This window comes from Protopterus annectens, chromosome 10.part0 (genome assembly GCF_019279795.1).
Source record: "Protopterus annectens isolate FY-2018-M chromosome 10.part0, PAN1.0, whole genome shotgun sequence".
Taxonomy (NCBI): domain Eukaryota; kingdom Metazoa; phylum Chordata; order Ceratodontiformes; family Protopteridae; genus Protopterus; species Protopterus annectens.
The window spans coordinates 1,590,471,393-1,590,485,448 of record NC_056744.1 but is presented as its reverse complement, the minus strand read 5'-3'; the positions used below and the strand labels follow the sequence as shown (position 1 = coordinate 1,590,485,448).

Genomic DNA, 14,056 nt, shown 5'->3' with positions numbered 1-14,056 from the left:
ACAGCTCACACTAAGGGACTGTCTACAGATTGCTGTACTGAAGATAGCTATTATTGTAGCAGTTCTCGTGCCAGACTCCAGACAAGGCTAAAAAACAGCAGAATAAGCACAGTGGCAATCATTACAACTGCGGTATGGTCTTTTCCAAGGTCAGAACAGGCTGTGAATAGAAGATGCAAACTCCATATAGACATTAACAAGGGCTCAATACTGAACCCTGACCTTGAAGGTGTCTAAGGCAGAGATCTTAAGCATTAGACTACCATGTTTATGATCCAAGCAAAATGTTAGCTCAATTGAATGCTACCTAAACCTTCTTTGGATTCATGTCAAACCATCTGCCTGGGTCCCAACCTCATCTCAGAAATCTAAACTTCTCATGACAGAAACTACCACTTTTGCCTTTTAAGCAAATGATTTTTGTGATCTCAGTTATCTGTTATGGAAGGCTTTGCTTGTGATCGATAATAACCTCTTCCAAATCAATTTAACATTTCAGACATTGGAACCCTCCCTAATGATTCATGAATAGCATACCTTAAGAGATAAGGTTGTTAATTCCTGTCAAAAATAGCTTCTGCGTCCTTATTAAATAAGGAGATTTACTTTTTGGGCATATTCTACTCACAGAAACCTTTATTAAGATGGCTGTAAGGATGAATGTTAAATATTGTCTCCATCAACCTACTAAAAGCTATTTATTGGGTAGAGACCCTTCCTCATAAACTGAGATGCAGATCTGTTAAGAACTTTTTATTTCTTGTCATCTCACAAATTCGTAGAACAATATCTGATAAGAAGGATCCCCTTCCTTGTTATTTTTTTCTGTTGTTTTTAGTAAGAATATAGGAATGGAAAGCTGATTGCAATGCTTTTAAAAGTACGGTACAAATGCAGATAAAAGTGAAACAATTAACAGTTCGTTGGAAGAGGGCAACAGGGAAGTACAAGTGAAGCAGGTTATTTTGTGGGTCCTGAAAATGCGTTCATTTATGACTAAGTTGGTGTGAATGTCAAATTAGCGACAAGCTGATTGAAACATGGTTAGGGTGCAAAGTGGTTACCTATTTGCTCATCAAGTCTGTCTTTTCAAAATATTGTGAACCGGGAAGAAAATGCGACAGAGAGGAAGCGATTTCGCTTGAACCGAGATTTGTTGATAGCCACAGTATGCATGTTCTGACAGACTGTAAAAAATGGAAAGGTGTGTAAGAAACAGAACCAGCAGAAAATGGATTAGCTGAATGACAGAACATACTAGCATGTTATTTTTAGCCATGTGTCTTTGGTATACAACAATAGTTAAGCAGTATGTCTGTATATTTTATGCAGTGCATTTCAAAGTGCAGGAATAACAATTTATTTAGCTTTAGTTTCTTGTTAAAAGAAATCTCTGTTCCATCTGCTGGGTGAAAAGAAATTATGTATAAAGGGAAGATGATCACAAAGGATTGTTTTTGCTGTGAGTTGTTTGGGGTCCATACGATTGATAAAATAAGATCTTCTGAGAAAGCTGATTTATACACTTTGTTCACTCACCCTTCTTATATATTTTCATGCATGAAACCAAGCTTCTCAAGCACTCTAAGGTTATTTAGCCAACTAAGAAACACCAAATAATGGGTGGGTTAACCACTTTGCTGATCTATTATTTGTTTTACTTGTTACTTTATTCTTGATTTTACACAAAATACTACTGCTAGAGACTTATACGAGGACGCTACAGGCACTGGGATGTCTCACGACTGAAAGGTTGATGGACCGCAGCAGGGAAGGCAGGAAAACAATGGGAGAAGGCAGCTCCAAAGGCCAGGGGCATGCAGAGAAACACTGGAAGAAGGAAGCAACTGTTAGGAAAAAGGAGTTAGTATTGGTTTATACGTCTTTGTCAGAGTTGAAGATCCCATTTAAAATAATACAAGGATAATCAGGGATTCTCAGAAGAAGGTAGAATGAGTTATTTAGGGGCTGCAGTGACACTAACGAAAGAACAGGATGATGAAAATGAAAATGCAGGTACAGGAACATGTAACATAAGCAGGGACATCATGAATAGTTTATGCAAAGTGTTTGGTGTTGGAAACAGCATACCCTTGCAGGGAGTTGTGGAAACTGAATCCCTTGGGATGAAAGGTGGAAGTAACTCATGGAAGGAGGGACACAACAGAGAAAATATAAATGCCAAAAGACAGGAGTGTAGCCAGAAATTTACATTTTGTTCTCAAACCTAATGTTGTTGCCCCCACCATACACCTAGCATCATAAAAATGCACTCAACCCTCAAAATTCTACCCCAAGACATATAGGAAGGGGTGAAGTTTTTTCCAACTGTTAGCAGGTATACCCATAAAATTATATTTTTTAAGCTGTACTGTTTTCATACAAACATTCTGTGTATACCTTTATACTGTAAATATTTGTTTACATAGTTTTAAACATCTGGTGCTTTTTCAGTGTTGAAGTTTCCAAGAGATGACAAAATAATAGTGATATTATTAAAAGCTATGGGCATCTACATATATAATCTTCTGCAGAGTTTGGTATCACCATATACACCATCACCAAAGCATTAAAGAAAATGTTGAAAACTTACAAAGGCATTTGAAGCCAAAACTTTTTTTGTGAATTTCAAAATGCTTTAGGTTCCATAGCAAGAATCACATAAGACAAGAAACCATTTTTTAGTTACATGTCATGGCCTCACAGATTAGCAGAGCATTACAAATGTCTACAATGCTGGCAAGCATTCTGGGCGATAAACTTGTATATGGCACTTTAAAAATGCAAAAAGAGACAGCTGCATAAGGACAACCTGCCTCCTGATCACGTATTAAACATAGCAGAAGCAGTGGAAACCACAGACAAAGTGGTCCTGGAACAGGGAGACAGCTGCATAAGGACAACCTGCCTCCTGATCACGTATTAAACATAGCAGAATCAATGGAAACCACAGACAAAGTGGTCCTGGAACAGGGAGACAGCTACATAAGGACAACCTGCCTCCTGATCACGTATTAAACATAGCAGAATCAATGGAAACCACAGACAAAGTGGTCCTGGAACAGGGAGACAGCTACATAAGGACAACCTGCCTCCTGATCACGTATTAAACATAGCAGAAGCAGTGGAAACCACAGACAAAGTGGTCCTGGAACAGGGAGACAGCTACATAAGGACAACCTGCCTCCTGATCACGTATTAAACATAGCAGAATCAGTGGAAACCACAGACAAAGTGGTCCTGGAACAGGGAGACAGCTGCATAAGGACAACCTGCCTCCTGATCACGTATTAAACATAGCAGAATCAGTGGAAACCACAGACAAAGTGGTCCTGGAACAGGATGCAACAGAATGTGTCGTTAGCAAATTTTATATTAATTCTGAAAAAAAACAAGCACTTTTTGAGTGTGATAGAATATCAGGTAAAGCTGAAATGCTGGTTCACACAAAAATAAAGAAAAGGAACTAAATGAGCTATAAGAGCAATTCTGAGACAGTGTGCAGGTTGAAATATGTTAAGAAGAAAATGACATGCAAAATGAATGACAGACAATAATTACAGTTCCTGGGAGCACAGGAACAGTATTGGGCAAGCAGTCACAGGAACCATAAGATGCTTACCCATGCAAACCCTTAAACACGTAAAAGTTCTTGTCACCCTTGACAAATACTTAATGTTGAATAGGGCAATATAGAATAACCCTGGTGTAAATCTGTGTCAACCCATCAAGACCAGCGTTAAAGGGAGCCAAAGTAGTTTGTCTGACCTGCAGTGGTAACTTATTCCATAGGCTGGCAATACATTGAGTCAGTAACCCATCCCACCAGTGAGTCTTGTTTATTTCTTGATATAAATTTGGTCCCTGCTGTGAATGCTTGTTATTGGTTTTGTGAAGAAATAGGAAGTGAAACTGGACTGGGTCTTTCATGGTTCAAAAAGTGAGGCACAGTCTACCTTGGAATAGTCATCTGGCTGCAGACTACATATACAGAAGTATAACAGTCTATTCAGATATTTGAATAGTTTACAACCTTTAATTTTGTTGGCTGGAAATCAGTGGAGCCTTTACAGCTGAGATACATACTTGGATTTAGACATACCAAAGGATGCCCGATATTCAATGATGGGTCAGAAAAGTGAAGAGTACACTGGTAGGGAGACTTCTTTAGATCTTGAAAATATTCCGTTGGAAATTAACTATAAGAGATTTAAAGAATTTCCTGGCTATAGCAGAGATATGGTGATTGAATGAGAGAGAGTTATCCATATAAGTACATATGTTGCTTTTGACCGTATTTGCCTGAAGGAGAATATCACTGATAACATATAAGGTGGGAGCACCTTTTTCGCTAAATGCTACTATCCTATACTTTTTTTTCACATTCAGCTTGAAACTATTTTCAGCTAGCTGAATATTCCAACCCTTGCTGTAATTTTGTTGCACGTTAGATGAGCAGATAAGTGTCCAGCTTTCAGTTATCATCAAACTTGGTCAACCACACTTCTGGAATATTGCCTTGGGTATCTACAAAATATATGCCATACAGGAGAGAGCCTAGCACTGGTATATGCGGTACCTAATTAGCAACAATTTTATGCTCACAGAGGATACCATCAACTTTCACAACCTGGGGTCTAATGGCTTGCCAATTTGCAATCCAACAGACAGTTTAGAGGTTTACATTAATGTTTGTTTATTTTTTCAGTAATATCAGCATGAGGGTGCAAAATCCATGATAAACAATATGCATAGAATGACCATTGTCTGTAACCTTTTCAAAGACATTTACTAGATTTGGGTGTCAGGATCTGCCACTCATAAACCAAAACTAATTGGAGTCTAGGTCCGTTAAGTTGCCTCTGTTTGCATAAATTATTTCTACTATGATATATTCCACGGCTTTGTATACAAGGATGGTGATGAAAGTGGGCGTATGATTTGCTGGGTCTGTAGAAGGACCACTCCTTCTTAAAGGTGTTACAGTGTTTGTTCTCCAGACATCAGGTACAAACCATATGGATAGACAGAGGTTAATCAATTTTAGTAAAGGCTCATATAGTACATACTTAGCCCAAACAAATGCAGTGAGTACTTTGTCTGGTCCCATGGAAGTATTATTTTTAGCCTTGGATAGGGATTCTAAAACTTGTTTCAAGGTTATTTCAAGGGAAACTAAATTTTCAGGGAGAGTGCAGCTAACAGCATGAGTAGGTGGTATAAAGTTAGCATTAAAACTGTCTACTAATACACTAGTTATATTCATGGACTCCAAATATGTGATAATGTTTAGGATGAGCTTAGTGCATGGCTGGGCGTTATTGTTTACTTTCCTGGCATAACTGGAAATTATTTGTAGTTTCCTTTCGGTAGCTGCAACAACCTAAAGCTACATTTTTAAATAGTGATTTACATTACTAATTTTTTATTATTACTAATAATAATTATGATAACAATAATGTTTAGTTCCTCACTGGTATGTTTCAGTGTGGTTATGAGGGAAGGTGATGGGGGTTCTTACAGCCGTTCATTATTTTCCTTTTTTGTTATACAATTTATTAATATAAAAGTTCTACGAGAGGTTTATTTCTGAATTTATCAATCTGTTTAGAACTAATGGGTACTGACTTTTCTATGCAGCTTTTTAAGTTCAAGTAAAATTCTGAGGTGAATGTATCATCCATCTTAGCTAGGTCATTTTGCAGGAAATTATAGATAATTTTTGCATAGGTCTTATGCACGATGAAACAGGTTTGCCCTGAAAATGTTTCTAAAGATTGTTTCATTTGGTAGTTGGGTGGTACCACTGGGCCTAACAGATAAGATGATTGATTCATGGTTAAATATAACCAGGGGTGAGGAGCTGCAGAATGCAGCAGAAGCAGGGGCTAGATTTTTAAGGAAGAGGTCCAAGGATATTAGACCCTCTAGTGGGTAGTTTTATGATCTGTTGCTGTACATTGGTATTATCAAAGCCTTGGATATCATGACCATGCCCATTTTAGAGGTGTATGTGTGCAGTCAATACTTTGGTAACTGAAGCCTCATACCAAAACGGTATTTGAACTATTTACTAGACTAATGGTACTTTGATCTTATAGGAGTTACAAGTTAGGGTTCTTAGTACTTTTGTGTAGCATGATGTTTCTGATAAGTATAGATACAACCCCAAGTGTCTGATACTGTGACAGGTGCTAAACCCTGATTTAGAAGGACTACTGTCTTTGCACTGAAATCACATCTCAGTAACTTGCAATATACGAATGCTTTTAAGTTGCAGAAGGACTTCAGGTTCTGACATCTATCACTGAGCAGTGCTACTATGATGCTGTCCAAATCTGAGCTTGATTTGTTAGGTTGGACTGTCCAGTAGGGGAATTGTGCCTAAAAAAGGCATTAGGGGCAACAAAACCTTTAGCCAGTATGTGGACACCTTGATATGAGAGGTGTAAGCCATCTCTTGTGAAACAAGAAGTATTCTTAATCATCTCATCTTAGGCTAATCCATACTGTGTCCCCTTAGAATGATGCTAACTACTTAGCGAATTGTTAAAGCTAATTATCTTCCCTTGGTATTTGGGCATCATTTTTGGTGAAGGCAAGATGCTATTCAAGAGCAGTGTCTTTCCTGACTCTAACACATACACAGTAAGTTCCATCATGTCTCTTTGTTCAAGGCATGCCTACAAAATGGCAAATACAAGAATCAAGACATGCCTACAAAATGGTGGCTGCAAGAAACAAGGTAAGAACTGACAAAACGGAGTCAGAGAAGATGAATTAGAAAAGCATAGCATGAACTGAGATAATATAAAAAAAATATTCATATCAGTCCAGTTTCAACACAGAATAATGATCTGTAAGCTTGTTAATGACCCATGGAACAGAAGTGACAGGAGTAAAGCTTAAAATGGAATTTGATATAGAAGCTTGTTTTATTGTTATATCTCTGAATAGGTATTAGAACCAATTTTCAGGTATACCAATGCATGAGTAAGGAGTTAATACTACAGACATATTAAAGATTAATGGGTGCCACCAAAAAATAAAAAAATGGTACTAATGATATATAAAACAAAATGTAAAAGATGAATTTCCATGCATTATCCAGTGGGAACTAGATAAGTGAAAGTAGACTAAAGGGGTAGAATATTAAGAATAAGAGTTAACACAATTGTGAACAAAATGAAAACAATGACATCTGTGTTAGCATGTCTGGCAGGAGATTTGTACATATTCTCAGACTAACTTGTATTGCATGCCAGCATGTCTAATTGTGAAATGTAAATAACTTTTAAAATGTTGAGTATTTCCCTGTTTATACAGAATGTTTAAATAATCTGTTAGTGTTTTGATGCATTTCTAATAACTCATCTTTGAAAGGGACATTCTAAAGTACTGTGGAGAATCAACTGAAGAGTGACTGACATCATTAGAATGCTCCTGGCTGCTAGCGGATTTTTTAAACAGCTGATTGACAGGAAAAATAACGTTTTCAAACAGCTGACACTTATTTTTTAAATAAGACAGCTGAGAGTGCAGTTGGTCAAGTACTGAGCAGTTTGTCAAGTGTTGAGCCATTTGTGAAGTACAGTCAGTTACAGTGCTGTGCAGTCAGCGGATACTCATAAAAGAGAACACACCAAAAATTGTAAGGCCTCCTTGGCCTTGGTGTTATGTGCTAGATTAGATCAGGGACACTATTCTTTAGTTAGATTAGGAAAATTTAATCATTAAGATAGAGTTTTTCTAGACTAATGGACACCTATCTTGAAGTTTAATTTTATACTTCTGGTGATTTAAATCTGGTGTTTATTGAAAGCTATTGATTTACATTCTTCTAATCATTTTACTTATTATTAAATGTTTTTCATTAATTTATATTGTGGCTGGAAATCAGTGTTTTGCTTTAGAGATTAGAGAGTGCTTATACTTGTTTGATACTCCCCTGGTCACCTTGAAGGCCTGGTCATTTCTGGTCATAGCTATCATTTACTTTGATATTTAATTTTCATAATTGGACACCCCTTTAGAATGGCATGATGATACTCTGATTGGTGGCAGCATTACCGTATTATTTTGGGGAAGGGACACAGCTGGATATCTGTGTCAGGATTTTCCAGAAGTGTTTTAATGTGTGAGATTTAAATTTATTTTGAGTGTGTGTATCAGTGGTCTTAAACTGGGACACATTGCTCTGAAGTGTATAATAAGGGAATACATTTGGGGTGGACAGAGTTATATAGTCCAATCCCAGGAAAATAGAGTGTGTTCTTGTTGTGCTCTTAGGGGGAAATTGTGAAATATTATTTCTGTTTAAGTGACAGTCTCACACTGGAGGCAGTAAGCTCCTTAGTTAGTGAGCCAGGATAGAAAGGGATGTCACATTAATTGTTGGTAGTCCAGTGGGATATAGCCAGACATCTCATTTAATTGGTAGGATATAGCCGGATGTCACATTTAGCACTAGCACTATCACTGTGGACCAAAAAGAAAAAAAGGGTACCGATGATAATATAAAACAAAATGTAAAAGCTGAATTTCCATGCATATCAGACACAAGGAATTGGATTGTCCAGTAGGAACTATTGCGTTGCCCAGTAGGAACTAGATAACAGAAACTGGACTAAAGTGTCAGAATATTAAGAATAATTATTAACACAATTAATAACTATAATTTAACATTATGAATACTAATATAAATAACTAATAATATAACAATCTGATTATTAACAAGTATTATACATATGAAGAACATGGTGTTAAGAATATTAAAAAGTCACAGATGGCAGTCAAGGAAAGAAATAGTTGCCAGAGATCTGAAGCTGTCACAGTTCCTGTAGACACTAAGTGCTCAGCAAGCTTTGCCAAAGTCAAAAGAACAATAAATGTAATAAAGGCAAAGAAGAAAGTGGAACAAGTTATTAGCCCAAAATTCTATGAGGTTAGCCTAGTACTTTATGCTTTTATATCTAAGCATAAGGTGCTGTTAAAAGTAGAGGACAAAGAGTGGCCCACAGCCAATAGTATTAGTGCAAAAGAAGGAGTCTACAGAATGCTCAAGCTTGTGGCGATTTTAAAGTCACTCTGCCTGGTCAAATTCACCACATATCATTAAAAATGTCTTTACGCTGATGCCATGTTGCCACTAACAGAAGGCATCACTGAACTGCCTATCAAGTTACTGTTACAAACCCAGCAATTCCACAGTGATGCTGGACTGACCACCCAAAAAAACACCAGTTACAGGTAAAATGTATGACTTGGGAAGTATATGCTTAACTAGAAAAAGTATAAGTGCTATTATAATGAGTATCCATTATTTATTTGATTAATATTGCTCTGAACCACTACTAAACAGCACACCAAGGATGCATGCAACATATGTGAAACAGAAGTAATACTAAATGCTTGTCAATGGTAAGGTCCGGGGTTTAACACTAGTAAGGCAGTCTCTACATCTGTGTGAAGTGACAGAATGACAGTATTAAGTGATGGAATAGCTCCTAGTTTTCATAGCTAGTCAGTGTAATTAGAAATAAATATACTCACACACACATACACGTGGACATATGAGCGAAAGTGCACACATACACATATACACACACACACATGCGCACACACACACACACACACACACACAAATCAATGAACTGTCACTTCAACAGTGACTATTACTGCACAATGGGCCTACCACTAATCTTGTAACTGTGTTTTCTCATAGGCTGAAAACCAAATGGTGAGGAATCTTGTACATGCATGTGGAAGTGCATTAGCCTGTGTGGTTACGAGTGGTATTATATACAGCACTAGCATGAGAATAAATAAATACGTGTAGCAGCTCTGATTTTACATATCACCTAAGTATTTATGTTGTTACATTATGCTGCATAAGTATTCAAAAGGTATGAGTCATAAAAGTCTCAGTTCTGTTATTACACTCTCATTGCAGAAGTTGTGTCCACCACACTTATAAAGTAAATAATATTTACAAAGAAGACACTAATAGCACTCAAAGTCCTAAAGATATCATTCAAATCCATCTCAAGTCATTAGCTGTTTGTGGTTTTTATTAAGGAAGATAAAATAAAGAAGAGAATTCCAAATCTTTCTTCATTTAGTTTGCTTCTATTTCAGTAGTATAATGCTGTACTGTGAATAATGACTTGTAATCAGTTTGCCATATATAATTATTTTTATCTCCTATCAATCAGGTCACTCACCTCTTTCATATCTTCATAAAACAAATACAGGATTCGATGTTGGTCCTTCTTCTCCCAATATCTTTTGACATGATCATACCAGGACCCCCAACCCACTATAAGATATAAATTATATAGGAAATAATATGAGAGATGGAACATGAATGCTCAAACAGCGTTAAAAATATATATTCTGTGGATTCATTATAAAAAAAGTCAAAGGAAAATTATCATCACCTAAAATATTAAATGCTTTTTTTTTCAAATGCCTTTATTGAATTATCACTTGTTAAATAGGCACATTTACATTCATATAAAAGTAATCAAACTATATTAACATAAACATTATACTTCACATATATTGCTATAAAATATTACATGCTTAACCCCGAAGTGAACAAAGTATATACAAATTAAATAAAGAAAAAGCTATACAAACTGCAACAAAAAATATCTTCCAATGATTTGTGTGATTTCTGAGTTCTGCTGTACCCTACAGCCTCAAAATAGTGAATTATGCCCCTGCACTCCAAATTCTTATAAATGACTTATAAATGCACAAGCTGAGCCTAAAATTGGTCAATATTGATCAGTGCACTACCCCGGTAAACAAATATAATTAAATAAGTGACTCAAGTAATCAGTCTTGTGTGCTAGACTAATGATGCAGGGTGATGGTGATATTGGCAGTCGTGGGGTCTGAACCCACACCTCCAGAGAGACTGGAGCCTAAATCCAGCACTTTAGACTGCTCGGCCATACTACCTCCTTTAAAAACGTAGATTTATAGGTTAGTACTAGTCTAAGTGCCCTTGTGAGCCTAGTCAATTACCCCATGTGAGAATCAAACCCTTTACCTTATGGTTATCAGGTAAATACTTAACCATTATGCCAAACTCCCACCAGGAGCCCATGTCATCTGTGTAGTAGCTCTTGTATTCGTATATGTTGCCATTAGATGGTGATGTATATACAAAGTAAAAGGTCAGTGATTATGTAAATAAAATATAACCCAATACAATTTATTCCAGTTCTGCTTCTGCTATTTGCTGAAGCTGCTTTGTGTGCTGAGCCATTTATAATGTTGTGCTGCTTGCATGGAGTTTGGGTTACTTGCTAGAGATTTTAAACTATTAGTTTTTCTTTTTGGGCTTTTAAGATATAACACATTTTTATGAATGAATTTTCCAAATGTTTTTGTGAATTTCAGCTTTTGTAAGCTTACAAGTGATCCAGAGTCAGATGATGCGAAAGAAAAAATGGAATCTCTAGGCACTCTTAATTGCATTTAACGTTTAAATCTGGACCCAGTAGGAAAAACTTGAAATAATGGTTTGTTACAAATGAAATTAAAATTAAGTAACAAAAATATCTTTCCTTGTTTGAACAGCCGGAGCTAAAGCCTACCATTTAATGAGAAAATTCCTGACTCCTGAGATGTTTGAGGAACAGTGACACAGCGGGTATCATTGCACCTTATAGCAATAGGTTCTGTGGTTCAATTCTCTGCTGAGGTGACTTCTGAGTGGAGGCTGTGTGGAGGCTACATGTCTTGCCAGTATCCATACATGTCCTGCCAGTATCCATACGGGTTTTGTCCATGTACTAACATTTCCTCTTACATTCCAAAGACATGCAGTTGATGGACTGGTTAAGTTGTCTATAGATGTGAGTGTGTGCATGTGTGACATACAAGATAGACCTCTCAGCCAACTTCCAGTTCCCTCCTTTGCCTTGCAAACTCTGTAGATAGTGGTGGCCATCTGTGGGATTAATGTTGGGTTCAGCTGTAACTTGTAAGAGAGAGAAAGAGAGAGACAAGTTTAAAGAGGACAATGTCACAAATCATCAAGTACAATTCAAGGTACTGAAACTCAGTGATTGCTATTTCTCACTAAGACTCACTGTCAGCATGTTTCCTGTTAGTGCACTGGTAGTAATTCAAAGATTTGGGTCTTTTCAGTTTTCTCTGTAGTTGTGAAGCCAGAAAGTTAGAATAGTTAAGTTGGATGGTGAGGATATTAGAGGGACTGGATTCCATCCATCCATGTTTATGGCCATGTTTGATTCATATAGCAACCCTGTGAACAGATGCTGTCATCCATGGAGTGAACTAGGCAAGCAATACACAGAAGTAGACACACACACACACACACACACACACACACACACACACACACACACACACATACACACACACACACACACACCTATAGATAATATAGGGTCAGCAATCAACCTACTGAATGTCTTTGTGATGTGGAAAGAAATTGTAGCACACAGACAAAATCCACTCAAACACAGGAAAGGTATGAAGAGTGCACAAAAGATACTCCAGATGAAAATAACATCTTGCTCTGAGGCAGCAATGTTGCTCATCTGTGGGTTGGATTGCCTCCCTAAAAAATGCTTTTAAATGGTTTATCATCTGGTCAAGACATTCATCTGGTTGTAGTTTCAGTTTGAATGCTGGGAAAAGTTAGTGAAAAATCTTTGGTGCATCTGATAAGATAGTTACAGACATTAACTCTAAACCTACTGAGATGATTTAGAGATATAAGTTTGAGTCTTATAAACTAAGGCTTACTGAATTTGTAACAGTATGACCAAGTAGTTAAAATTAAGAATTTCTAACTATGGAAAGATAGTACCAAAAATGTTGAGAGACACTTGAAAAAGCTAATTTATATTGTTTTAGCAGTAAAATCAAAAAAATAAAAAATGCAAGATTTGCAAATGAAATAGACTGTTGTAGATGGCTCTACTACATCTAAATGATTGAACACAATAATATTTTAGAGTTTTCATCCAAATAGTTATTAGATGGATCATCTCAAAAAATCTATAATAAATTATTTAAATTATTATAAATTATTAAATGCATAATTTATAATTATGATTATGGTTAGTATCTTATATCTATTTTTTTTTTAATTGGTAAATTATGGTAATGTTTTCTTCTTGAAGTATGCAGCAATCTTCCAAGGAAACCTGCCATTCACAAAACAAAACTAACTGAGACCTACGTCTTTTAATTTGCCTGTGTATGCACAAATGGGTTCTGCAGCGATGTGTTCCATAGCTTTGCATAAAAGCCTGGTGAGGCTGATGGGTCTGTAATTACCCAGGTCTGTAACAGGGCCACCATTGTGTAGAGGAGTCACAGTGGCTGTTCTCCAGGCATCAGGCACAAACCCAGTAAACAGGCCATGGTTAAACAGTTTCAGTGGAGACTCACATAGTACATACTTGGCACTGATGAGAATGCATCCTGGTATGTTGTTTGGCCCCATGGAGTATTAATTTTCACCTTTAATAGGGATTCTAAGACTTTTTCTAAGGTGATTGCAGGGGATAATAAACTCTCAGGAATGGTGAGGATGACAATGTGGGTAGGAGAGCTGAAGTTAGTACTAAATCTATCTGCTAATATATTAGCTACAAGGTCAGAATGGGTGATATTATTAAGGATGAGCTCACTGCAGTGTTGGATGATATTCCCTAATTTTCAGACATAATTGTGTAAAGGAAAAACTGATGGAGGCCCAGAGAGCACACAAGTCCAATATAAACTACACAGCTAGTAGCAACCACCAAAGATTTACTGAGCAAAAACAGCAGTGAAGTGCTTTCGTCTTACATCAAGACTTCATCAGAACTGCAGTAATAACATAAACCATACAATATAAAGGAACATCCTGTGTTAATGTGGTTAAAACCGACCAATACAAACAATGCTTAAAACATTAATTAATTAATTAATTAAAAACTTGAAAACTTGAAAATGTACTGACAGTTTGAAACAGTGTGTATGAGTGAAAAAATGATCCAAACATATTACAATGTATATACAG

At 36.6% G+C, this 14,056-nt stretch overlaps 1 protein-coding gene across 2 annotated transcripts in view; it reads right to left on the bottom strand.

The window, feature by feature from the left end:
• Window positions 1-14,056, bottom strand: part of LOC122813762 (sulfotransferase family cytosolic 1B member 1-like) — a 163,826-nt gene that overhangs the window by 44,032 nt on the left and 105,738 nt on the right. For both annotated transcript variants that reach the window (XM_044086253.1, XM_044086252.1), the window contains exon 6: window positions 10,224-10,318. In XM_044086253.1, the coding sequence (XP_043942188.1) occupies window positions 10,224-10,318 (95 nt within the window). The remainder of the gene's footprint in view (window positions 1-10,223; window positions 10,319-14,056) is intronic.